This window comes from Primulina eburnea, unplaced genomic scaffold (assembly GCF_022965805.1).
Source record: "Primulina eburnea isolate SZY01 unplaced genomic scaffold, ASM2296580v1 ctg559_ERROPOS1146420+, whole genome shotgun sequence".
Taxonomy (NCBI): domain Eukaryota; kingdom Viridiplantae; phylum Streptophyta; class Magnoliopsida; order Lamiales; family Gesneriaceae; genus Primulina; species Primulina eburnea.
The window spans coordinates 64,221-89,251 of record NW_027331346.1 but is presented as its reverse complement, the minus strand read 5'-3'; the positions used below and the strand labels follow the sequence as shown (position 1 = coordinate 89,251).

General features: G+C 37.2%; 2 protein-coding genes across 2 annotated transcripts; one reads left to right on the top strand and one right to left on the bottom strand.

Annotated features, from left to right (window-relative positions):
* Positions 1-17,542: 17,542 nt before the first annotated feature.
* On the top strand, positions 17,543-18,873 carry LOC140821382 (uncharacterized). Its single transcript, XM_073181855.1, has one exon. It carries the CDS (start codon positions 17,625-17,627, stop codon positions 18,825-18,827), a length of 1,203 nt encoding a protein of 400 aa, XP_073037956.1. The 5' UTR covers positions 17,543-17,624; the 3' UTR covers positions 18,828-18,873.
* A 4,426-nt stretch (positions 18,874-23,299) lies between these two features.
* LOC140821381 (xyloglucan galactosyltransferase XLT2-like) lies at positions 23,300-25,031 on the bottom strand. The gene has a single exon (XM_073181854.1). The coding sequence runs from the start codon at positions 24,981-24,983 to the stop codon at positions 23,502-23,504; it is 1,482 nt and encodes a 493-aa protein (XP_073037955.1). The 5' UTR covers positions 24,984-25,031; the 3' UTR covers positions 23,300-23,501.

Below are 25,031 nucleotides of genomic sequence, written 5' to 3'. Positions count from 1 at the left end.
TCTGCAATGAAGGCAAGGACGTCTGAATCATCAGGTGCACATACTGACTCGTCTAATGCTATACCAAATGTTGATACAGAGTACAATGAAGCCCGATCTCGCCCTATGGGACATAAGGCCGCAAAAAAGAAAGGCAAAGAAAGAGTGACCCATGTTGATCAAATTACCAAGGCTATGCAACAATCGGTAACACAGATGGAGGAATATAATAACAACAAGAAAGTGGATCAACTCATTCAAGCTCATAAACTACTCGTAATGGACACTCGAGGTATGACAGATGAACAACTTCATAACCATCTAGCGATTTGCAAAATCATCCAGATGGATATTTTAAATGGAGAGAAGATGCTGCGAGAAGAAAAGGCTTATCCCCACTTCAGAAATGCACGGCGGCTATCCGCCAACTAGCTTATGGAGGCCTAGCCGACCAATTGGACGAGTATCTAAGGATGGGTGAAACAACTGCACTTGAATGCTTGTCCAACTTTTGTCAATTTGTTATGCAAATATATGGGCGTGTGTACTTAAGAAAACCCAACGCAACCGACATCGCTCGTTTGCTTGAAATGCATGAGCAAAGACATGGTTTTCCTGGCATGTTAGGAAGCCTTGATTGCATGCATTGGGCTTGGAAAAATTGTCCGGTCGCGTGGAGAGCCCAATACACTTGAGGCGATCATGGCTACCCAACAATTGTGCTCGAGGCAGTTGCATCAGCCGACTTGTGGATATGGCACGCCTTTTTTGGAGTGGCTGGGTCTCGTAATGACATCAATGTCCTTAACGAGTCGTCTCTTTTTAATGACGTCTTGAAAGAAAATGCACCGGATGTTAATTTTCTTGTGAATGGTGCACAATATTCTAAAGATACTACTTAACAGATGGTATATACCCGGAATGGGCCACTTTCGTGAAGAGTTTTTCGTGCCCACATGATCCCAAAAGAATGAAATTCAAAGAAAGACAAGAGGCTGCAAGAAAAGATGTTGAACGGGCATTTGGGGTTCTTCAAGCTCGTTGGGCAATTATAAGAGGCTCATGGAGACATTGGTTTATGGATAAATGCAAAGAAATCATCTATACATGCATTATCTTACACAACATGATTGTTGAGGACGAAGGTCATGCCATATCAATGTGGGATTTTGAATAACGAGATAATTTCATAGCCAATCAGTGTTCAACCATAGAATTTGGCGAATACCTTCGAAGAAATACAGAGTTACGTGATAGTCATATGCATCATCAGCTTCGTCACGATTTGGTTGAACACATTTGGGAGACATGTCGTCGTGACGAGTGAACGAATGGTGTATTTGACTATATGTGTGGTTTGTAATTTCTGTTTTCATGTCTTATTTTTTAGTATCTTCGTGAATTACTAATTTTCAATTATTATTATTATAGATGTTGTTTTATGGTCTGTAATTTTTTATTATTAATGTTATAAATATTGTTTTGTGTTAAATTAGTTTTATATATTCGTTATAAACTTTTTAATTCTAAATTTTTTTATTTTTTTTACAAATTTGTCATTTAAAAATAAGTATTATAAACTTATTAATTTTATATTTGAATAAAAATATAATACCAAATAGTAGATGAAATTAATGAAAGTGATGGAATGATTTTATTTAAATGAAAATAAAATATTAATTAAAATAACCGTGGGACTCATAAATATTTGGTTGGTGTGATATGTAATGAAATATTTGATTGATGATGTGGAATACGAGACCCACAAATATTTGATGGAAATACCCCTATTATTGTGGATGGCTAATAAGATTTGCAGGCAGCAACGGCAGTAGGGCAGCGTGCTGAGTTGTTTGGAGCATGCTTCGTAGTGTGTAAGGAGGATGGTTGCTGGGCTGATTTCGCAGTGAGAGCTGGAGACATTAATTGTGAGTTTCTGGAAAAAAATCGCAGGAAATCTGCGTGGGCAATTTGGAGATCTCTTTCGAATTTTGGTTGAATATGGATTCCCTTTCACTTCTGATGGTGGTGCACATGCTGATTTTCTTCTGCAAGATTTGGTTGATCGCAAACAACATACTTGGGGACCACAACCTTTCTTCTGCCCTCGGAGGTTAATCGTCCCCGTCAAATACACTGGATTCGTAACAATAAAGAAGCTGCAGATACCAATGCATTTTTTGGCTTTCAAACTGAGTGCATCAAGGCCATATGTGAGCTGGATGGAATCTTTGGATGTTATTGGTATATTTGATGTTCGTTGACTGCATTATTTTCTTTTATGGTGGCATGGCGTTTTTTACATTCTCTGTGAAGGGGTGAAGAGTACAAGTTGGGTTAAGTCCGCTTAACATGGGGGAGCGTAAGCTGGGGTCACTGTGAAGCTATTTGTTGAGAGAGCCATTGGCCCGGTATCTTTTAAGCCTTGAGTGATTGGGAGGGTCTGAATTTTTATATGAACATGCCAGCTTAGCGTATGATTCGTCAGTCTAGTATTAAACCACTAAAGTTTGTCATTTGGATGGTTGTTAAAATATAATATCAGCTTGTTATCTTTTTCCGCAACTCGATATTTTGAAAGTAATTGGTGTGTTGGTGGGAATGGGGCTATTAGAGGGCGAAGGAAAAAAACATGAGTATGTTTTTAAGCTGGTACTGAAAGAACAGTGGATGGAAAATTGTTAAAACGTGCATTATAAATATGGATAGGAGAGGGATATCAATTCAAGGCAGGAGAGGTAGACTGGCGACTAGAAATAGAATGCAGGGCTGGTATGATTAAGCTGGATAAATGCTCATTTATAAGGAATGGGGTGGATCTCGTGGAATTTCAGGGCTGCATGTTGTTGGAAGGTAGAAAAGTATCAGATGCCATGCTTGATGAGGGAACAAATTCCATCTGGAAATTAATTTCTGTTAACTGTTGAAATCTACAATCTGCAGGGAATAACAACCTCTTGTTTGTTAATATTGGCGAGAGAAAACTTTCTGAAAATTTTGTACTTAACGAGAAGAGAAGTCCTTATGGGCAGAATTCAACTTGATAGGAATGATAGCACTCCAGATGCGAGCAAAGTGCCACCTAAATTTGTGGGTTCTAATTTTTTCTACTTAAGCATCCATTGCAATGGATTAAAAGACAGCACAAACTAATGGGTGAAAGCAAAGTGACAGTAGGATTCGGGCAAATAGCTTAAGTTGTTGGCACAAATTATCTGAGAACAGTGGTAGCAATGTATACATATCCGTATCATCAGCTGTTATCAAATCTGTTTATCTTATACCAAGACATATACAATCTTCAGTTCCATATACCAATCGTCATCATCCGACGTTGGTTTCTTAAATCTGTCCATTCTGAACTGTCTTAATAGCTATTGTCATACAGTAATTCATACAGTGACAATAAGTCATAATAACTAGTGCTAACATCCAGCACTAAAGCTGTATAGTGCTAATATCCAGCACAAAGCTGTACCAAAATCTTCCAATATCTGGCTAGTACATTCTGACTGTCTGTCAATCTGTAAGACAATCTAAGAGAAAGCTCATGATATACTCTATTACAAGTACCAAATCAATCAAAAGTCACAATCTGATATAATCTACTGTGGCATTCTGATCTTTCTGACCACTTTTCTGACATCAATCTGTGTCATTGGATCATGTTTGTACGTTATCTGGTACAAACTATTAGATATAGATTGAACAATCTGTCAATCTTAATTATATCATATCACAATCTGTAGAAAATGGCGGTAATTTCATTACGAAAGCCATAGAAATATACTCCCATTTCTATTTAGAACCATACAATTCTGTAATAAGTCTTCTAATTTCTATCTTTTTGTCTTTTCTGTTAGCAATTCAGACGTATCAGTACAATTTCTGCCAATATTTCAATACCATTCTGTCATAACTGATTTAATCTGTTTATATCAAAACTATCTGTTCGAATATCATACATTCTCAGTCACAAACATGACAATTATTGAAGTCACTACAGCGCATTTCTGACATTATCTGTGATTTCAACTTCGAACTACTGACATAAACAAATCAGTTAATAACATAAATTAAAGAAAATATACCTACCTGGTATTCGGCTCTGATTATCGATATCAAATTCTGTTGTACAATTCTGACACATTCTGATATCACAAGATAATCAATCTCATACAAAACACAAAATCACATATCCGTTATTCGGCTCTGATTATAAAAATCTAGTTCTGAACATTCTGCTCACATTCCTGAATTACTGTAACTCTTGAATTCAACTCTGATTCGGTGGAAACTGTATATACTCCCTCTAGTTCACACTAATCTGTAGCATATATGGATTCAAAACAACAGTAATATCAAATCAGAAATGAAATAGCAATATCCTATACAGATCTAGTTAGTTCAGTGAACTCATAAAACAAGGATTTCTGATAACTATCTTCATGACCTTCTGATCAACTGGTATATCTCATCTGCAAATAAAATATGCTCCCCAAAACAATATAAGATATCTCAAATACTGATTTAGAGCAATAATAATACTCAGTAGATATAAAGCAACAGTCGAATAAAATAATCTGCCAAATCGGACAAAATATATTTCTGACAATTCTGACATTTCTGAAATTTCTGATCTTCATATCTTTCAATCATTGATCTTAACCCCAACTGTGTCAAAATCAATCTGTATACTAACTTCAGATAACGCATACTCTGAATACAATCTGTTTCAAGCAGGATTCTTATCTGAATAGTTTCTGTATACAATCATTATAGTTCTCAGAATATTCAATACAATCTTCAGATATTCTCTTCAATCAATCAGATGCTGCAAATATATCAAAATCTCATAGATACAATGAGCATAAAATCATCAGAACATCTCTGAAGATACTACACATGCCAAAGAGTATCACTAAATCAGATGTACTCCTGGTCGGTACTCTTCTACTGATCTTTCAATTCTTTTAATTCATTCTGTACTGAATCTAACATACAATCAATGTCTGATCTCAATTCAATTCTGAACTCTATCTTTCTGATATAACACACAAATCTGAAATCTTATCTGAGCTAATATCAGCCAACTCATGTATCACTGGCAAATCTGCCAATGCTAGGCTCGATTTCCGTAGGTCTACTGAATACATAGGGATGCAATCTGCTCCTTTCTGTATTAATCGAGTCATATACAATACAGATATCAAAGGAATTCTAAATCTAGAATTCTTATCGTGGTATCTCCACCGATCAGTCATCTCTGATCTGACTCTTACCATTTCTGGCAAAAATTCTACAATATGTTTGTACTCATTCAGCATATACATATCAATAATGCGTTCAAATCAGAAAACACAAGTACATCATAATCTATTTCTATTTCATTCTCATCTTACTGTAATATGCAATATTCTACAGAAATCTCTGATATCACATTTCCTCAACAAGCAAGGACATCAATACTATAGTACATACAAACCCAACAGATACAGCATATCTCCATGCAACTCAGTCAAAGATATTCTTAACAAATGCATTAGTATATATCAATACATATGCAATATAATCATAAAGAATAGTACCTGTTGTGAATTCTGGATCTTTGTTTTCAACTGAACTATGTTCCCTACGATCTTCGGGAACGCTTCTGGGGACAGACTTTAGCAAAGTGTCCCGGCTGTCCACAAATATTGCATCTACCAGTCACTCCCTGGCATTGCTTGGTGGGGTGTCTCCCTCCGCAACTCCTGCAATACACTCCAGTATGGCTTGGACCAGAAACGCTGGAGCTAGATGAACCGCTTTCTAGCTTCTTGAATGGCTTCTTCCGAGCTTTCAGCAAATCTTGCTTTCCACTCGTACGGCCTTGATCAAATCGGAGAGGGGATTGCTGTGTCTGGGGTTGTTTCACACACAACCTCCCTAGCTGTCTAATCAGACTCGCCTCAACTCTCTTCGCTCTACTCAGGATGTCAGCGAAATGGTAAGGTCGCTGCAGATTCATAAATGCAACTACCTCCAAATTCAACCCTCTGATGAACTGATCATTCCCAGCTATCTGAGGAGCAAAATGCAGTAGAGTAGAGAATTTGGCGATATATTCATCAATATTCAACTGACCTTGGCTCAAATTCTCAAACTCTGCTTTCTTGTCCTCTCGATACGAGACTGAGAAAAATCGTCGATTAAATTCAGTCTTGAATACTTCCCAAGTGATCACAGTACCGCGTTGTGCTAATACTCCTTTGATTGTAATCCACCAATTTCTGGCAGTCTCTCGTAACTGGTGAAATACCAATTTAACTTTCTGTTCCTCTGTACAATCCAGTAAATCAAATAGTATTTCTATGTCATCAACCCAGTTCTGACAATCTTCAGATGTCTCGGTACCACTCAGAATCGGCGGCTGTAATAACTGGAGTTCTGCCAACTTTACTTCCATCTGAGTTTCTGATACATCTATCTGTTCAGACGAAGTACTGCCCTTTTCTGAAATTCTCCGAGGCGGCATATCAGAATATCAAACAAATTAATATACAATCTATATATTCTGTCTCAGCCCTCCTCTGATCATATACCTCTGATTCAGACTCGGTTCTGATCCAGGCTCAGTACTTACATGCTGTAATCAACTCAGATAACAAACAACATGTAATAAGAAAAACAATAAATCATGCTAGCACACATCATGCAGGTCAACATTGACATAAATCTCATGCTAGCAATCACATGCAAGGAAGAGAATTCAATCTACCCCGCTCATTCTCTACTATCTCCTTCAAAAAGATCTATCAATTCTGACTATCTCAATCTAAAGGATCTATCGCTCTGATACCACCTGTTGTGGGGACCCGGACGCTAATCATCTTCTTAATCTTCTTTTGGGATTTAATTATCAGTTCTGCTACACAGAGTCTAAAATTTTTTTTCTTTTTAAAATGTAAATGCGGAAGGTAATGGAATATAAATAATATACATCTCAGTATAAAATATATTTCAGTATACAGATACAACAATCTTTTAACTAATCTAAGGTTTAACTACTAAAGTTCAAGTAATAAAACCAAATCTATCCAAGTCCGGAATCACCACGCTAAACTCGTCTTCTCTCATCATCTTCTCGACCCCGATCTAATTCCACCTGTTGTCATGCACACATACAAAACAAGACAACAGCCGGATAACTCCGGTGAGAATAAATCCCAGTATAAAACATGTACATACATAAAGTAAATCATGAAATATTCTATCATGAATAACTTAAAAAAAACAATAGATTTCATAATCTATGAAATCAACTCAAAATAAGCATGCAACACAAATTAACTAAACATGCTACTCAAATCAAATCATAAAAACATGCTATCATGACTGAAAGCAATAACAATGGGTTTCATAGTCTATGAAACCACATCCGTAGACGCATGCAGTTCTAGTCAAATCATATCTAGACTCGACTCAACTATAACTCTAAGGATCCCGGGGTGAATAAGACATCACTGTCTGTCACCTACCCTCCCAATCGGGGTGACGTACATCTTATTCCTAGACTTCGGTCATTTCTGTATCGAATAATCTACAATAGGGCGGTGTATGCTCCTATGTAACAATACACCGAACGTCTAGAAGTCTGACTGTTTCTGTCACACTTTCCTATCTCAAATGCAATGAATAAAATCTATAAACAAAGCATGTTCTTTTCAAAAGATTTGAATATAAGTCTATAAACAAATCATAATCATATCAAAAGATAAACAATAATCAAGTATGTGATTTTATTGGGAAACTCAAATGAGATCTGATTTGAGTTATGTCTTCCCGAATATCACATGAATTATACCTTTGTCGTCCCGGTCTGACGAAGACGAAGTCTCGAAGTCGAATCTGTCCATAACAAGTCTGAAATGACAATATCAAATACACTGTATCAATGTGTAATTCAATTCACAATCTGTTCTGATCAATACTCAACTCAGTATACAATCTGATCAAAATCAACAGTATAATCATGAATCTCAATCAATATCATATCTTATCAATCTAAATCAATACTGAATCTGATCAATCTAAATCAACTGATGTTTCGACGGCATAACCATACAATCTGAATAACCCCGTCAATCTGAACATCACAAATATAATACTGGAACTCATAATCTGTGTCAACATAATTCATACTCTGAATATTAACACAATTCTGATATAGAATCTCAGTCAATATCTTTCAAAAATCATAACAAATACATAAACAATCTGTTCTTCAGTCTGACTTCAATTATACGATATCTACGGTAGTAGAAACATCATATCTGATTCATATTCAATTCTGACAATATCATATTTTCATAACATCTCAAAACATAACAAAACTTACGTCCAGATGAAGCCTGTGTCGATAGGAACACAGTACTGAAGTTAGATTCTAATTCGGACGGACAGATTTCTCACAAAAGGCGTAAGGATTTTTCAACCCTTTGCCCGAACCCTTTTCTCGATCTTTATCCTCGTTTCTCTTCTTTTAAAACTGAAGGATTCGTGTGTGTATATATATATATATATATATATATATATATCCACTTACATGCAAAAGGACGAGTGGCTCATCTCACCTATTCCACGTCTCGCGCTCGGGCGGTAAGAAAGTACCGCTCGTGTAACGTCCCAAAAATTATAAAGTCCACGTGAACCACATGAATGCAAATTATTAAATTTCTTTAGTATTTTATTAAATTATTTTAAAGCAATAAATGCATATTTATTTCATTAAATTGTGTTTAATTATTTTTATTCATTTTATGCATAATTATTGCATGGTAGAATTTATTTCATGAAATTTTAAAGGTTCATGCATTATAGATTTTTTAAGTTGCATTTTGAGCTCGAACGAGGAACGGAGACCGGAGAACTTTCAGGAAAATTATTTTGTTACATGATTTATTTTTATAAATTAAGTTATAGTGTTTTTAAGGGTATTTCTCAAAAATGAGATTTTATTTGGGTATTTTACCCGCATGATTTTATTTTTAACAGTACACAAATTTTATCGATTCAGGGGACTTTTTAAGGATTCGGCTAATATTTTCAAGAACTTTTCAATATGAAATATTTTTCGGGAGTGTGTTTGGATTTAATGGGCCTACTTATAAACTTTTGGGCTTAAACACCTTTTTAACCTTTTAATTACATGAATTAAAGGCCATTAACTAAATTATTATCTATATATTTAACACTAATTATTCCCTAAGCTCACCACTTAACCTAATAACCCTCCACTCAGCCGCCCACCCCCTCCAATTGGCCAACCTCTTCGTGAGTGCAGCAGCAAAGATTTCGGTGCTTCTTTTTCCTCCAAGCTCAATTTCCTTCCACGTTCCGTGTTCCTCCGAGCGTTTCTGCACCAACATCATAAGGCACGCCATGTATCTTTATTTCTGCATTATTCACGCCATTATATGCTGTTACATGTGTTCTCGCATACGAAAAATGTTTAAATCAATTGTTGCTTCGTATTGTTCGTGAAAAACCGTATTTTATGCATTTAACTCACGTGTTTGATGTTTGGGTGCAAGGGGCTGCCGATCTAGGGTCCTTAGGGGCTGTACATGTCGAGGTTTATGTTAGAACAACCTGAGAGGGCCTCGGTTCAGGTCTATGCAGGGAAAAACCGTTCGTTCGGGCGCTAGTGCGCGCATAACGGCTAGATCGAGGATCGGTTCGGTCTCGGCTGTGCAAGGGGCGTCCCTAGCTCTGGAACAGATCATAAAGGGTCTGAACCATGGCCTAGGGTGGTTCGAACGTGGCTGAAACGAGGATAGGATCGGAACCGCTTGAGCGTTGGGCGTTTGGGTGATGTTCGAGTGCACTTCGTGGGGATCTAGCGGTCATGTGTGCTGTGTTTGTTGCTTGGGGCTGGTTCAGTGGGTTATGCAGGTCCAGAGTAGTCCTCATGTGATCTAGGTGAGGCCGAGCCATGACTGGCTCATCGGGTCTATGCTAGGAATGAAATAATGGGGGTTAGCTCACTAAGGACAAGACTTGCATGTGCTGTAATTTCCAGCAACTCTCAGGACTTAGCCGAGAGGTTAAGAGCCTATTATTGACTGATTTAAGGGTCTTTTAAGTGTTTATGAAGTGTGGTAAGAAGTTGGGAAGAATTTGGTTAAGTTTCGATTCGATTCGGGTTAAAACCGGGACCCCGGTCTAAGTTTTAAAACAATTCTGTTAAGTTATGAAATGAGCTCGAGTTTACATCTAGGGATGCTTTTAAAAATGTTTTGGGACATTTTTAGGAGTTTGGTAAGCTTCGGATCAAAATAATGAGTTTTGGATTTATTCGGGATTTAATCGCCACACGAAAGGTTAATTAAAGAATTAATTGAAAGCCTAGATTTAAGCTTAATAAAATTATGGGAAATTATATTTAAGCTGAAATAATTATTAGAAGTCTAAGTTTTTAATTTGGGAATTATATGCTAAGGTTTGGTTTAATTCGGGATTAACACGCATTAATAGGTTATATTTAAAGATTAATTTAAAAGTCATAGATTTAAGCCAAATAAAAAGATGGGAAAGTTCTTGTAAGCTTAAATAATTATTGAGGACGTGTTAGAGTCAATGAAATTAAGAAAATGTCAAAGAAGTGAAATTTTACGTCTATGGGCAAAACGGTAATTTTTGGGTTTCCAAGGACAAAATGGTCATTTTGCACTCGGGGTGAGATTTTGGTCCTGGCAGCGCCCTGAGCACAAATTCATGATATTTTAAATGTTTATGCATCATGTTCATGATTTTTACGCTATTATGATAATTATAGTGCATGCCTGGTTTAAAGGAAAAACTATGTATACGCATCCTTTTAATTAAGTGATGAAAATGATGACACGTTTTGAAGGAAGTGATTTAGTTGTGACTAACACGATGACACGATGACATGTAAGGCCCGGGCTCAGTGGGCGGGTAATGCCGTCGCCGATGTCCCTCGCCGCCGGGTACCGCGGTTACACGTAGATGGATCCATCGACTGACATGATGACATGATGATACGAAAGTCACAGCTAATGAGCGGAATTCAAATTAAGATTTTAACACGTATATGCTGATACAATGATACATGTTATTACTATGTTTTGACAGGTCACAGTTACGCATACGCATTGATAACATGATGAGACATGTTTTGACACGTTACCATTTTACACGACACGCTTATGTTCATGTTTTTAAGCTCATGAAATGTATGTTGATTATACTATTTTTCACTGCTGTGTGCTACGTATATGTACTCGTTATTACTGGTACAGGTGTGTTGAGTCTTTAGACTCACTAGGCGTGTGTGATGCAGGTGAGCATTTTGAGAAGGAGACAGGAGGTGCTGAACTCTGAGTAGGCAGTCCTGGTACGGTGACATAACCCGAGGACCGCGCGTTTTTCAGCATTTTGAGTGATGGTTTTTGGAGAGGAGTTAAACATTTTATTTACGTCGAGGATTTTCATGATTTTTACTCATTTACGTTTACGTCGATGTTATTTATTTTTAACTGCGATATTTTCATTGTTAAATAAATATGATCATTTTAAATGCTAATTTTTAAAATGAGAGCTCAAAAAAAAAAAAAAAAAAAGTTCCGCATTTTAAAACGAGTAGACGTTTCAGCTCGAGCGCGGCACTTTCTGTCTGGATGCTTAACTCATTATCCATTGGCGCTCGAGCGGTAATTTTCTACCGCTCGGACGCCACACGTTCTGTCCGAAGATCAATTTGTGATGCATTGGCGCTCGGGCGGTCCTTTTCTACCGCTCGAGCGCCGAAGGTTCTGTCCAAATTCTTGGCTAACAATGCAACGACGCCCGGCTTCGTCATTTGAGTTCTTATATCCTCAATTATGTCAATTAATCAACGTCTGATTACAATAATTAAATCTCGGGCATTACAACGTATAAGTCGTGCATTTCTATTATTTAAATTTAATATGAAGTTTTAAATCATGCTTATTTATTTTAAAAGTAGATGTTTAGTTTTATCTTTTTAAGATAAATACGCGAGGTCGGACCGGAGTTTGGAGATTAGAGAGAAGATTATTAATGAGAAAATATTCCTAAATTTAATTTTAGTCAAAGAATAATTTAATTTAAAGAAATAGAATGTTTTAGGATTCATTTAAATTAATTAGAGCTAAGTTGTTAAATAAGTTTTTTAGGTTAATATTTAATTAAAGCTTAAATAAAAATATGTAAATAAATGGGGATGAATTAATCTAAGTATAATATATACAAGAAATTAAACATAGCATTTTAATCCTTAAATTTTAGGTTAAGTATGTTATGCAAGAGTTCATCCTAAATTAATGGATTAATTCACTAAAATAAATATAATGGTATTTAAAAACCTTAATCATTTAAAATACAAGAATTAAACAAAAATTATACCATACAATAACATCAACTTTCGGTCAATCCATAAACAAATTGAAATGGTTAGTAACTCCCCTTTCAAGACACTTCTAAAGGGACATCAAGGTGAATTCATTCCCTCATTTTAATTCTTTAATTAGTAATAAAATTCAAACACAATAATATACCTTCATTCTTCCTCAATTCAATGTGCTAGCAAATAAAAGAGAACATGCAACAAAAGTGAGAAAATGTATCGGTTAGCAAGGGGAAGGAGAAGCCTTTCAAATTTCATTCAAAAACCTTGACTTGTAACTCCCAACTTAATGTATGTTATGGCACCTTAAACACTCACCTTTATTGTCAAGCAAACCCACACTCTCACCCTTGATAAAAATATCAGAAAGTAGCAGCTGAGAGCCATAAATTAGCAGCAAGGAGAGGAAATAAGATTGGCTACAGCTAGAGAATTGGAAGAATAATTCAAATTCCATTATATTCCTTCACTTGTAACTCTCAAATAAATGAACTTCAATACCCATTTAACACCTCCTATAATACTCATCTCTATTGTCTAGCAAACACACTCCCTTACCTTCGAAATTACAGTAAGAACAACAGCTAAAAATCGTGCACAGCAGCTGAAACAAGAAAAGAATCCTCAACTCTGATCTCGTCGCGTCGTAGTGTCGTTTTGATTTGTTTTTCTACAAAACAAATTCCAGGCATGTATATATTATTCCTTTGCTCTACAATCAAGTTATATTAGGTATTTTAAATCAGTATATGTTCATACATCAAGGGACAAAACGAATTTGACAGCAACACCCTCCAAAAATCTGCACAGCTTTTCGGGTCATGATGTGTGCTTCACGCTTCAGTGTTTTATGTTGTTGACATGGGGTTGCTCGATTCCAGGCTTACAAGGCTGCATCTAGAAATCATTTAGATTGTGTTAGGGGGTTTTGGTTCATTGGTTTCAATCCATACACGCACAAACAAATAAATGACAGCAACTTTACATTTAAGTGCAGAAATGAGGCATGAGTTCTGTCATGGAATGGTTAAGGATGGTGTTCGAATCTTGACTGTCCTAGAGACTGTAGCCATGGTTAGAACTCTCCCTTAACATGTCTAGGACGTGACCAAGGTGTCCTTTCCAAGCTTGGTTCATGGATCCATCAAAATTTTTAAATCACAAGACAAGTGCACATTTCGAATTTTCAGTTCCTGTGTTAGTGGGTTTCGGTTTTTGGGGTGTTGTTTGGATTATGGTTGGCTCCTAGCCCATAGCCATGGTTTATACAACACTCCATCATGTCTAGATCGAGCCATGGTCGCTCAAATGGCCATTGGAACGATACAAGACAACAAAACGATGCAATACATCACACTATACAGAAAGTGGCTCTCTCGGTTTTGAGCTGTGATTGTCCTAGGTGTTTGCTTGGTTTGTGGTTGGCTTTTAGCCCTTAGCCATGGTCCAAGCCATGCCTAGAATGTTTGTAAGAGTCTCTGGTTGGTGGTTCAAGCCAATGGTCATGAAATTTCGAATTTTTCCCCTCACACGCGCAATAGCAGCTGCTGTAAATTCTGTTTGTGACAGCAACTTTGAGTTCTGTTTCAGGAGGTGGTTTGAGTTCTTGGTTGGCTTTTAGCCCATGGCCTTGGACTGGACACTACCTTAATGAGTTAGGAAAGTCGTGTTTTTGGCCGTTCGTGATTTGGTCGAGTTTAGAGGTCGTACGAGAATTTACGGCGAAAGGTGCCAAAATAACTCTCGAAAGAGCGTCTTATGTTTTTGGATTCCTTTCGCCTATTTCGTGTGTTACAATTATTATGCAAATTTTTCAGTATGTTTAGGGTATTTTTAATCATGGTTAAACGTCGGTTTAATGTTGGTTCGGGTTGGTACGAAGCCATGGTTTAAAATCAAGTTGTTGGTCCGAATAGTCTCGTTTTTGGTTCTATTGCTAAAATTTTGTCAAAATAAGATTTATTCCATGTGTCACATATTATTAGTAAGTCACAGCAAGCCTGGGAACGATTCAACTCATCCGGTAAAAATAAGGTTATAATTATATTACGTGCATAAAAATATAAAATGCTTATTTTTGAGATATATGCTATATGTCTTGTGGCCACCTTATGCTTATGGGTTTGGAAGTCGGTAGGCGCAACCGAGGGCCTCTCCGCCCGGTGACTTACGACCGGTTATGATTATGTATGGGTACGGACATCCAGTCCAAGGGCTGTGATTGATCTCTACCGCCCAGTATACTGTGGTTTAGTCTGATCAGGCGCTTATGCTATGTTATGGGCCACTTGCTTAGAAACATTATCTCTACCAGAAAATTATGATATGTTATGACAGAGCTCTATTGAGCAAAGCTTTTACGTATGATTTTTAGATATGCACGTAGTTATAATTATTCATGATACGATTTTCACCGTACGCTTTACGATACTTTATTTTTACGTTGCATGCGATTTTATGATATATTTACTTGTTATTCACGATATATACATGTTGAGTCCTTAGACTCACTAGACTTGATTGTTGTAGGTATTGATGAGGCCGAGACGGAGGGCGTGGACCAATGAGCGATCTTGGGACAGCAGTAGTAAACCCGAGGACCTCATGATGTAGTTTATGCACTTTTTATTATTCAAACTCATTTTTAATACGTTGGATTATTTTAAATGGATGTTTATGTTTGATTATTTTTAAATTGTTGGTTGAAAACGTTATTCTCTTCCGCTGTTATTTTAAAGTTGAAAATTATTTACATGTTTATTTTAATTAAATGAGATAAGATAATTATTTATTTAGAAAATTTTTAATAATTCTGAAAAATTATGAATACAAAATACGAATACAAAATACGGGCCTTTACAGATGCAGATGATATGGATTATGAATATGATAAATGAGGCATTGATGGTCGACTTTGCTGGACTGAAGGTGCACATAACCCGAGGACCGATGCTAGTTTTCCGCACTAGTTATGATTTTTGATTTTAAGTAATGTTAAAGATATTTTTACGTCTTTTATTTATGTTATGGGATATTTTTGAGAGGTTATAGTGTGGGCTATACTTTTCAAATAATGTTTTTATGTTGGTAAAATGTTTGACGATTTTATGCTTTAAAATATTTTCCTTTGGATTTTTAAATGGCAGTTGGATGTTTATTTTTAAAATGATATCAAAAATATTTTATGGTTCGGCCGATGCTAAGTGAGGCTTTAAAAAAAAAAAATTCTAGTACTTTTTAAGAAAACGATTAAGCACACGTTTCACTAATTGTGGTGGTTCGAGTCCGGTTCGAGTTGTTTAAGAGTAGTGTAGAAATTAGCTTGGATATGTACAGATGCTTTTCTATCATAGGGTTACCATCGTGGCGCTGTCCTTTAGGCTGCACAGCACCTAGTATATGAATAAGTAGCATTACAGTGCTGATCCCGGGCACATATGCGCTAACCAAGTGCCGCAGCGCCACAGTGTCAGCGCCTAGGCACTAGTCCACGGTATGAGGAGCTTTTATTTTTAGTGGTATTGTCTCGTTTTAGTATTAATACGTCGTTATGACCGAGCTTAGTGAGTGTTAGATTAGGTCATGTGAAGCTTGATTAGGATCTCTGAATTATGGTTTAAGAGTGGTCGTCTTCGGGTCGAGTTAGCAGTTCTGGCAGCACCCTAAACACTTGACATGTTTTAAATGTTTATGTTTTCATGAATATGATTTTATTAAGTGATGAATATGATGACATGTTTTGAAGGATGAAAGTTGGTTGTGACTAATACGATGACACGATGACATGTAAGGCCAGAGCTCAGTGGACGGGTAATATTGTCGCTGATGTCTCCGCCGCCGGGTACCACAAATATACGTATATGGATCCATCGACTGACACAATGATACGAAAATCACAACTAATGAACGAAATTCAAATTAAGGAAAACAAACACGTATATGTTGTTATAATGTGATATGATGAAAATATTTATGCTTCGACAGGTTATGATTATGCATGCAGTTTTTACGATCATGAAATGTATTTTCATTACAGTACTTTTCACTGTTGTTTGTTATGTATATGTACTCACTATAACGATTCGAGTGTATTGAGTCTTTAGACTCACTAGGTGTGAATAATGCAGGTGAGCATATCGATGAGGAGATTGGAGGAGCCGAAAACTGAGTAGGCGGAGCTGGATGTACGCACGCTAATCCGAGGACCTTATTTCTTTAGCACATCATGTTTATGAGATATGAATGATTTGGATATTTTGACGCTATCGTTTTATATATTGATGGTTGGCAGGAACTCTACACATATTTCATATTTGATTTTTTTTTAAAACGTAAGATTGGGGATGACGATTTGTTATTGATTTTTGAATTGCAGTATTTTTCTTGCTAGTTTATTACTGATATTTCAAAAATGTGAATTTTCAGCAGTATTGCATGCATGCATTTAAATATAAATTACGTGTAGTAGCTTTAAAAAAAATTCTATTATTATGCTAAACAATAGATGTTCATATACGATTAAAATAAATGTCATAATTAGATAAAACTCTTAAATATAATTGAAATAAATATTATTTTTACGTAAAATTCAATAAAAACCAAACTAAATGTTAATTTGGTGGACTACTGTGGAGCAACTATGAGAAGCTGAAGGTGGGCCACAATGGACTATGGGCTTCGCTCGCTTACAACCTATAATTCCTATAAGGGCATCCACAATGGTGGATATTTGGGTAGCCATGTCATCAAAATATTTTTTCTATCCAATTATCCACCATTGTGGATGTTGTATATTTGTGCTATTCAAATACCCGGTTACAAATTTGTAATCGGGTTTTACATTTTTTTTATTTAATCAAGCCAGCGTGAAACTCACGCTGGCTTGAGACACGCGCGTGCATTGCACGCGGGTGTGAGAGAAACTTGCAGCGTGATTCAGGTTTCTCCTTTACTTTTTTTTTGTTTGTTAATAGTTTTTAATTATATTTAATTATGATATAAATAATTAAATATATATAGGATATGAATTGTGCACAACTTTCACTATTTTCCAAACCTTTGAATATTTTGAATGTTGGGTTTTGAACGTTACCCAACGTTCAAATTTTATTCTATAAATACATAAATTTGTAAGAAATTAAAATCCATAGTTTTAACATCTTATAAAAATATTTCTCTCACAAAAAAAAATTACATACAAAAATTTTTTGGAATGGATAATAATTCCAATAATTTTTTTAGGGATTTTTTGAACTCTCCAAATATCGATGAAAGTTCAAGTGGAGAAAATTCTCGAGTTCGTCCGAGTGTCCAACATCCTCCATTTCCATTTTTTACTCAACACCCACAGAATTTGCAACATTTTCCATATCCACAACCATATTTTTTGAACGCCCCTCTAGCTCCGTGGAATACATGTCCCCCAGAATATTGGCAGAGTAGCCAGTATTTGGTGCAAGCTTCATCCCATGGAATTAATCCTCTTCAATCACCGGGGCTTCAATCAACTGAATCGAGAAGGGCTAGTGTTGATGCAAGTGACAGTGATAAAGGGCTAGAAGCACCTTATGAATTCCGAAATTCACAATTTCCTCCTTTCTCATCCCAAATAGGACTTGAAAATATTACTATCAATCAGGCAAGCGAGACATGTCAAGATTCAGATGAAGATCGTGGCAAGCGGACAGCGTGGACAGTAGCAGATGATAAGCTCCTTGCAACAGCATACACAATGATGAGCGAAGACCCAACCATTGGTAATGCCCAGAAGAGTGAGTCTTTTTGGAAATGGGTTGTAGAATACTACAATACCAATCGAGACAAGAAATCTAAAAAAAGGACTGCGGAGAAAGCCAAAGCTCACTGGCCTGCGGTGAAAAGGATCGTGAATAGATATAATGGAATTTACAATAAATGGTGCACGGATCGGCCAAGTGGATGGAGTGACGAGGATTTGATGATGCGGGCTCATGAAGAATACAAGAATATCTTCAAATCTACTTTTCAATATGAACACGTGTGGAGTATAGTTAAAGATAGTCCTATGTATGCGCCTCAATCCTCAGGACACCGGTCTGCAAAGAAGGCAAGGACGTCTGAATCATCAGGTGCACATACTGACTCGTCTAGTGCTACACCAAGTGTTGATACAGAGTACAATGAAGCCCGATCTCGCCCTATGGGACATAAGGCCGCAAAAAAGAAAGGCAAAGAAAGAGTGACCCATGTTGATCAAATTACCGAGGCTATGCAACAGTCAGTAACACAGATGGAGGAATATAATAACAACAAGAAAGTGGATCAGCTCATTCAAGCTCATAAACTACTCGTAATGGACACTCGAGGTATGACAGATGAACAACTTCATAACCATCTAGCGATATGTGAGCAGCTCAAAAAAAGATTGAACATGTAATGTGGTGTGAAATTTCTATTTGATGTCATGTATTTTATTATGTGTGTGGTTGCAATTTATATTTTTAAATCATGTATTTTAGTGTGTTTTTATTATGTGTGTGGTTTGCAATTTGTGTTTTTAAAAAGATTGAACATGTGATGTGATTTGAAATTTCTATTTTTAAATAATGTATTAATTTGTGAATGATCTATAGTATATATTATACATATACATACATACGTACACACATATATGTGTGGATAAAAGTATGAACTAGCCGTTACAAAACAGCCGTTACCAACTAGCCGTTACCAACTAGCCGTTACAAAATAGCCGTTACGAAAATGTATATAAGTAGGAAATGAATCTTTCATTATTCTTCACAATACATCCAGTCTGTATTCTCTCTTATACTCAACTATTCATTTGTTCCAAAATGTCTCAAGATCCTACTCAAAATAACAGATAAAACATTCCAGAAGATACAACATCGGATCCTGGTGAATAATTATTCATGACGATGGTACATAATCAACATAGAGCGGCTGAATTCATTCAAACTTCTTATGGAATTGCACAAAGAAGATGATCAATTAACAGAGAGCGTGTAGCTGGGCACATTCAACTTGTTAATGATTATTTCTCTACTGAGCCGGTTTATACCGATGACATGTTCCGACGACGATTCCGAATGAGAAAGGAGCTGTTTTTGCACATAGTCACTGATTTGCAAAATCATCCAGATGGATATTTTAAATGGAGAGAAGATGCTGCGAGAAGAAAAGGCTTATCCCCACTTCAGAAATGCACGGCGGCTATCCGTCAACTAGCTTATGGAGGCCTAGCCGACAAATTGGACGAGTATCTAAGGATGGGTGAAACAACTGCACTTGAATGCTTGTCCAACTTTTGTCAATTTGTTATGCAAATATATGGGCGTGTGTACTTAAGAAAACCCAACGCAACCGACATCGCTCGTTTGCTTGAAATGCATGAGCAAAGACATGGTTTTCCTGGCATGTTAGGAAGCCTTGATTGCATGCATTGGGCTTGGAAAAATTGTCCGGTCGCGTGGAGAGCCCAATACACTCGAGGCGATCATGGCTACCCAACAATTGTGCTCGAGGCAGTTGCATCAGCCGACTTGTGGATATGGCACGCCTTTTTTGGAGTGGCTGGGTCTCGTAATGACATCAATGTCCTTAACGAGTCGCCTCTTTTTAATGACGTCTTGAAAGAAAATGCACCGGATGTTAATTTTCTTGTGAATGGTGCACAATATTCTAAAGATACTACTTAACAGATGGTATATACCCGGAATGGGCCACTTTCGTGAAGAGTTTTTCGTGCCCACATGATCCCAAAAGAATGAAATTCAAAGAAAGACAAGAGGCTGCAAGAAAAGATGTTGAACGGGCATTTGGGGTTCTTCAAGCTCGTTGGGCAATTATAAGAGGCCCATGGAGACATTGGTTTATGGATAAATGTAAAGAAATCATCTATACATGCATTATCTTACACAACATGATTGTTGAGGACGAAGGTCATGCCATATCAATGTGGGATTTTGAATAACGAGATAATTTCATAGCCAATCAGGGTTCAACCATAGAATTTGGCGAATACATTCGAAGAAATACAGAGTTATCTGATAGTCATATGCATCATCAGCTTCGTCACGATTTGGTTGAACACATTTGGGAGACATGTCGTCGTGACGAGTGAAAAATGGTGTATTTGACTATATGTGTGGTTTGTAATTTCTGTTTTCATATCTTATTTTTTAGTATATTCGTGAATTACTAATTTTCAATTATTATTATTATAGATGTTGTTTTATGGTCTGTAATTTTTTATTATTAATGTTATAAATATTGTTTTGTGTTAAATTAGTTTTATATATTCGTTATAAACTTTTTAATTCTAAAATTTTTTATTTTTTTACAAATTTGTCATTTAAAAATAAGTATTATGAACTTCTTAATTTTATATTTGAATAAAAATATATTACCAAATAGTAGATGAAATTAATTAAAGTGATGAAATGATTTAATTTAAATGAAAATAAAATATTAATTAAAGTAACAATGAGATTCATAAATATTTGGTTGATATGATATTTTATTGTGAAATATGAGATATTTGATTGATGTAGTGGAATACGAGATCCACAAATATTTGATGGAAATACCCCGTTATTGTTGATGGCCTAATAAGATTTGCAGGCACGGCAGTAGGGCAGCGTGCTGAGTTGTTTGGAGCATGCTTCGTAGTGGGTAAGGAGGATGGTTGCTGGGCTGATTTCGCAGTGAGAGCTGGAGACATTAATTGTGAGTTTCTGGAAGAAATCGCAGGAAATCTGTGTGGGCAATTTGGAGATCTCTTTCGAATTTTGGTTGAATATGGATTCCCTTTCACTTCTGATGGTGGTGCACATGCTGATTTTCTTCTGCAAGATTTGATTGATCGCAAACAACATACTTGGGGACCACAACCTTTCTTCTGCCCTCGGAGGTTAATCGTCCCCGTCAAATAGTCTTTTTTTCCAGTAACCAAAGCTGCTTCTTTGTCTTAATCTAAGCCTCGGTCTTGATGGACGGAGGATACTATTCTGACTCCAGGTTAGAGCCTACTTGCTAGCTGGTTTGCTGGTAGAATGGGGGATAGATAGCCTTTGAAAGTCCCTTTCCCTTTGACTCTGCTTTCTTCTATTGGACCAGGGATTAGGAAGTGGCAGTATGGCCAGTTTCGTTCCCCACTTTCAAAGAGCCGGCCAGAACCACACGTGCAAGTTTCCCTGCACTGGATTCGTAACAATAAAGAAGCTGCAGATACCAATGCATTTTTTGGCTTTCAAACTGAGTGCATCAAGGCCATATGTGAGCTGGATGGAATCTTTGGATGTTATTGGTATATTTGATGTTCGTTGACTGCATTATTTTCTTTTATGGTGGCATGGCGTTTTTTACATTCTCAGTGAAGGGGTGAAGAGTACAAGTTGGGTTAAGTCCGCTTAACATGGGGGAGCGTATGCTGGGGCACTGTGAAGCTATTTGTCGAGAGAGCCATTGGCCCGGTATCTTTTGAAGCCATGAGACCATCTCCAACCCACTGCAATACATTCTGCACTATATTATGCACTACAATAGTGTAACACTGAATTCATCTCCAACCTATCTACACTACATGTCACCTTACAACATGATTTGTCAGTCTAGTATTAAACCACAAAAGTTTGTCATTTGGATGGTTGTTAAAATATCAGAGTCAGCTTGTTATCTTTTTCCGCAACTCGATATTTTGAAATTAATTGGTGTGTTGGTGGGAATGGGGCTATTAGAGGGCGAAGGAAAAAAACATGAGTATGTTTTCAAGCTGGTACAGAAAGAACAGTGGATGCAAATTGTTAAAACGAGCATAATAAGTATGGATAGGACAGGGATATCAATTCAAGGCAGGAGAGGTAGACTCGCGACCAGAAATAGAATGCAGGGCTGGTATGATTAAGCTGGATAAATGCTCAATTGTAAGGAATGGGGTGGATCTCGTGGAATTTCAGGGCTGCATGTTGTTGGAAGCTAGAAAAGTATCAGATGGCATCCTTGATGAGGGAACAAATTGCATCTGGAAATTAATTTCTGAGGTGAAGAGTTTTGAGACTTATGCCTACATATTAACTGTTGAAATCTACAATCTGCAGGGAATAACAACCTCTTGTTTTTAATATTGGCGAGAAAAAACTTTCTGAAAATTTTGTACTTAACTAGAAGAGAAGTCCTTATTGGGAGAATTCAACTTGATAGGAATGATAGCACTCCAGATGCGAGCAAAGTGCCACCTAAATTTGTGGGTTCTAATGCTTGGAGATTTTTTCTACTTAAGCATCCATTGCAATGGATTAAAAGACAGCACAAACTAATGGGTGAAAGCAAAGTGACAGTAGGATTCGGGCAAATAGCTTAAGTTGTTGGCACCAATTATCTGAGAGCAGTGGCAGCAATGTATACACAGGGTTGAGAGATGCAAGCCCAAGACACTCAAGCCTAGGAAGAATTTAGACACGGTTGCGTAGAATAAAGTGTGAGGAAGGAGTGATGGGTGGTCATTCGGTTATTTTTGTTTTTGTGAGTGAGACTTGCTTTGCTGGGGAAGGAAGTTTATTCTTTGTACAGAGGGTTACCTCTAGTTCATATTTTAGGTTCTTTTCCTCTTATTTGCATTCATTATTGTTGATAAACCGATAGAAATTTGAGGTTGTAACGTTTTTTTATGCTATTATTCATTCATTTAAATGGGGCATTTCCTCGAATAGCAGTGTCAACAGGGGCGGCGCTATTTCTCCCACTGCTCCGATTATCTTGATTGCCTTTCAGTTGATGATACTCTAGGCACTTTGTTTCTGGATAAGGGCATTCCAGAAGAAAGAATAGCGAAAAAGGGGCGTTACGGGGAAAGTATGGAAGATTTTTGCAAAGCTTTAGACAAAGACAAAGCTGAACTGTTATTTTGCATTTGATATGATGTTCCCTGTCATGAATTACAATTACAGCATTTTTACAAACAAATCAAACAGTATATACTCACAAATTTTCCAATGGAAGTATTTTTGTGGAGGTAATCGTCGGTAAAATCGAATCAAGTTCACCTCTGCATAGTAAAAATGAACCCAGAGAAATCCAAATCCCTGGTCTGTTATGCTTTTACGCCATCTTTCTGTTGCTTAAACCTTGCCAAAACTTCGTCCATGGTGATATCAAAAGCATCCTTAAATCTCCCCAAATTTGCATTGGACTTTGAATACAAAAACCTGGGCATAAATTCAATAATCTTCTCCCTCATCGTTTCCACTTCTTCTGTATTATATTTTTCCAAAACATCCTTAATAATCGAACTCCTGTTTCTAACAAGGTTATTATCGATAAATACTGAGTAAGTCTTAGCTTCAACAGGCAAGAACCATTCGTACTGATTCTCAAAGCTTCCTCTCCAAAAATATACCGGGATTGCGCCAGCCAACATACAATCAAACGCTGATCTTCTTGTAAATCCATCTCCTTTAGGTTGCAAGCAGAAAACTGAATCCAAGAATGCCTCAGTCATACCAAGTGCTCCATCGTAACAAGGTGTTATGGAACAGTCTACTAGTTTACACGAGCTCGAATCGTTTCTACATAACGACATCAATAAACCCCGAAAATCCTTCTTAAAAGTTTTACGTGTCCCGCCAACAAAAGAAAATAAGTTTGATCGTGTCCTAGCTCGTATAAAGTTTTGCCATGAATCGATATCGGATTCGGATCGAGGGTGGAAAGGTGTGGGATAAGGTACACTGATTTCTAGCGGATCCCATGGACTTCTTTCTACTGTTAAATGAAGAACATTCTTCATCAGTGGCATGTAAAGAAATCTTGATCCCCATTCGTTGTCATTGTCGGATAACCTTCGGAAGTCCCACGTTAATCGACCCATCATGATAAAATGATCAGAACCGTTGGATTTCTTCCACGGGGATTGATTCTTGATCCAGTTTAGCATAGCCAAGCTGTGGAAATCTCGATCCTCGGACTTATAATTTGACCATAGATGTTTTCCTACTGCGAGGCCCACGTAGAAAGGGATGTAAAACGCCGTAGCTTCCTCTTCATACATGGTTCTGCACTTGTAACTCATCATCCTATGATGGAATATGGGTTCTCCCGCGTACAAATCAGTCCAGTACCAAGCTGGGGTGAGATTGTAAGGAATAACACCCGACAATTCTGCGGCAGGGGGGCCGAATCCGTTGTTGGAGAGAGCGGTGCAGCGGGAGCTCCATGGGGCTAGTTCATGGCAGTTGTCCAGAAGGTCTTGGTTGAATAAGGATGGCATATGGTATACATATATTCTTCCGAATTCGCAGACATCGTCGTTATCGTGACGTGCCTGGGCCAAGGGGAGGGCAGTGTACACCGGCGAAGGTATAGAAGCCCGGTTGACGAAGAAAGATATGGTTACAATTTGTAAGAGGATTGCCGCCGTTAGCCATGCACAGTGATAGGAAGAGACGAAATATTTGACAGAGTCGGCAGCGGTTTTGATTTCAGGAAACTTGGATTTGAGCCGGAGGTGGCGTTGGTGCTGCTGCTCCTCCTCCACCGCCGCCGCCGGTGACTGTTTGCCGAAACTTGGCAGCATGGATCAATGTTGACTTGGACTTAGGATGGAGAGTCCGAGAAAGAGAGA

What these genes read in the sequence shown, in the direction of transcription:
- LOC140821381 (XM_073181854.1), bottom strand. Translation starts at nt 24,983, where the DNA reads ATGCTGCCAAGTTTCGGCAAACAGTCACCGGCGGCGGCGGTGGAGGAG.
- LOC140821382 (XM_073181855.1), top strand. Translation starts at nt 17,625, where the DNA reads ATGGATAATAATTCCAATAATTTTTTTAGGGATTTTTTGAACTCTCCA.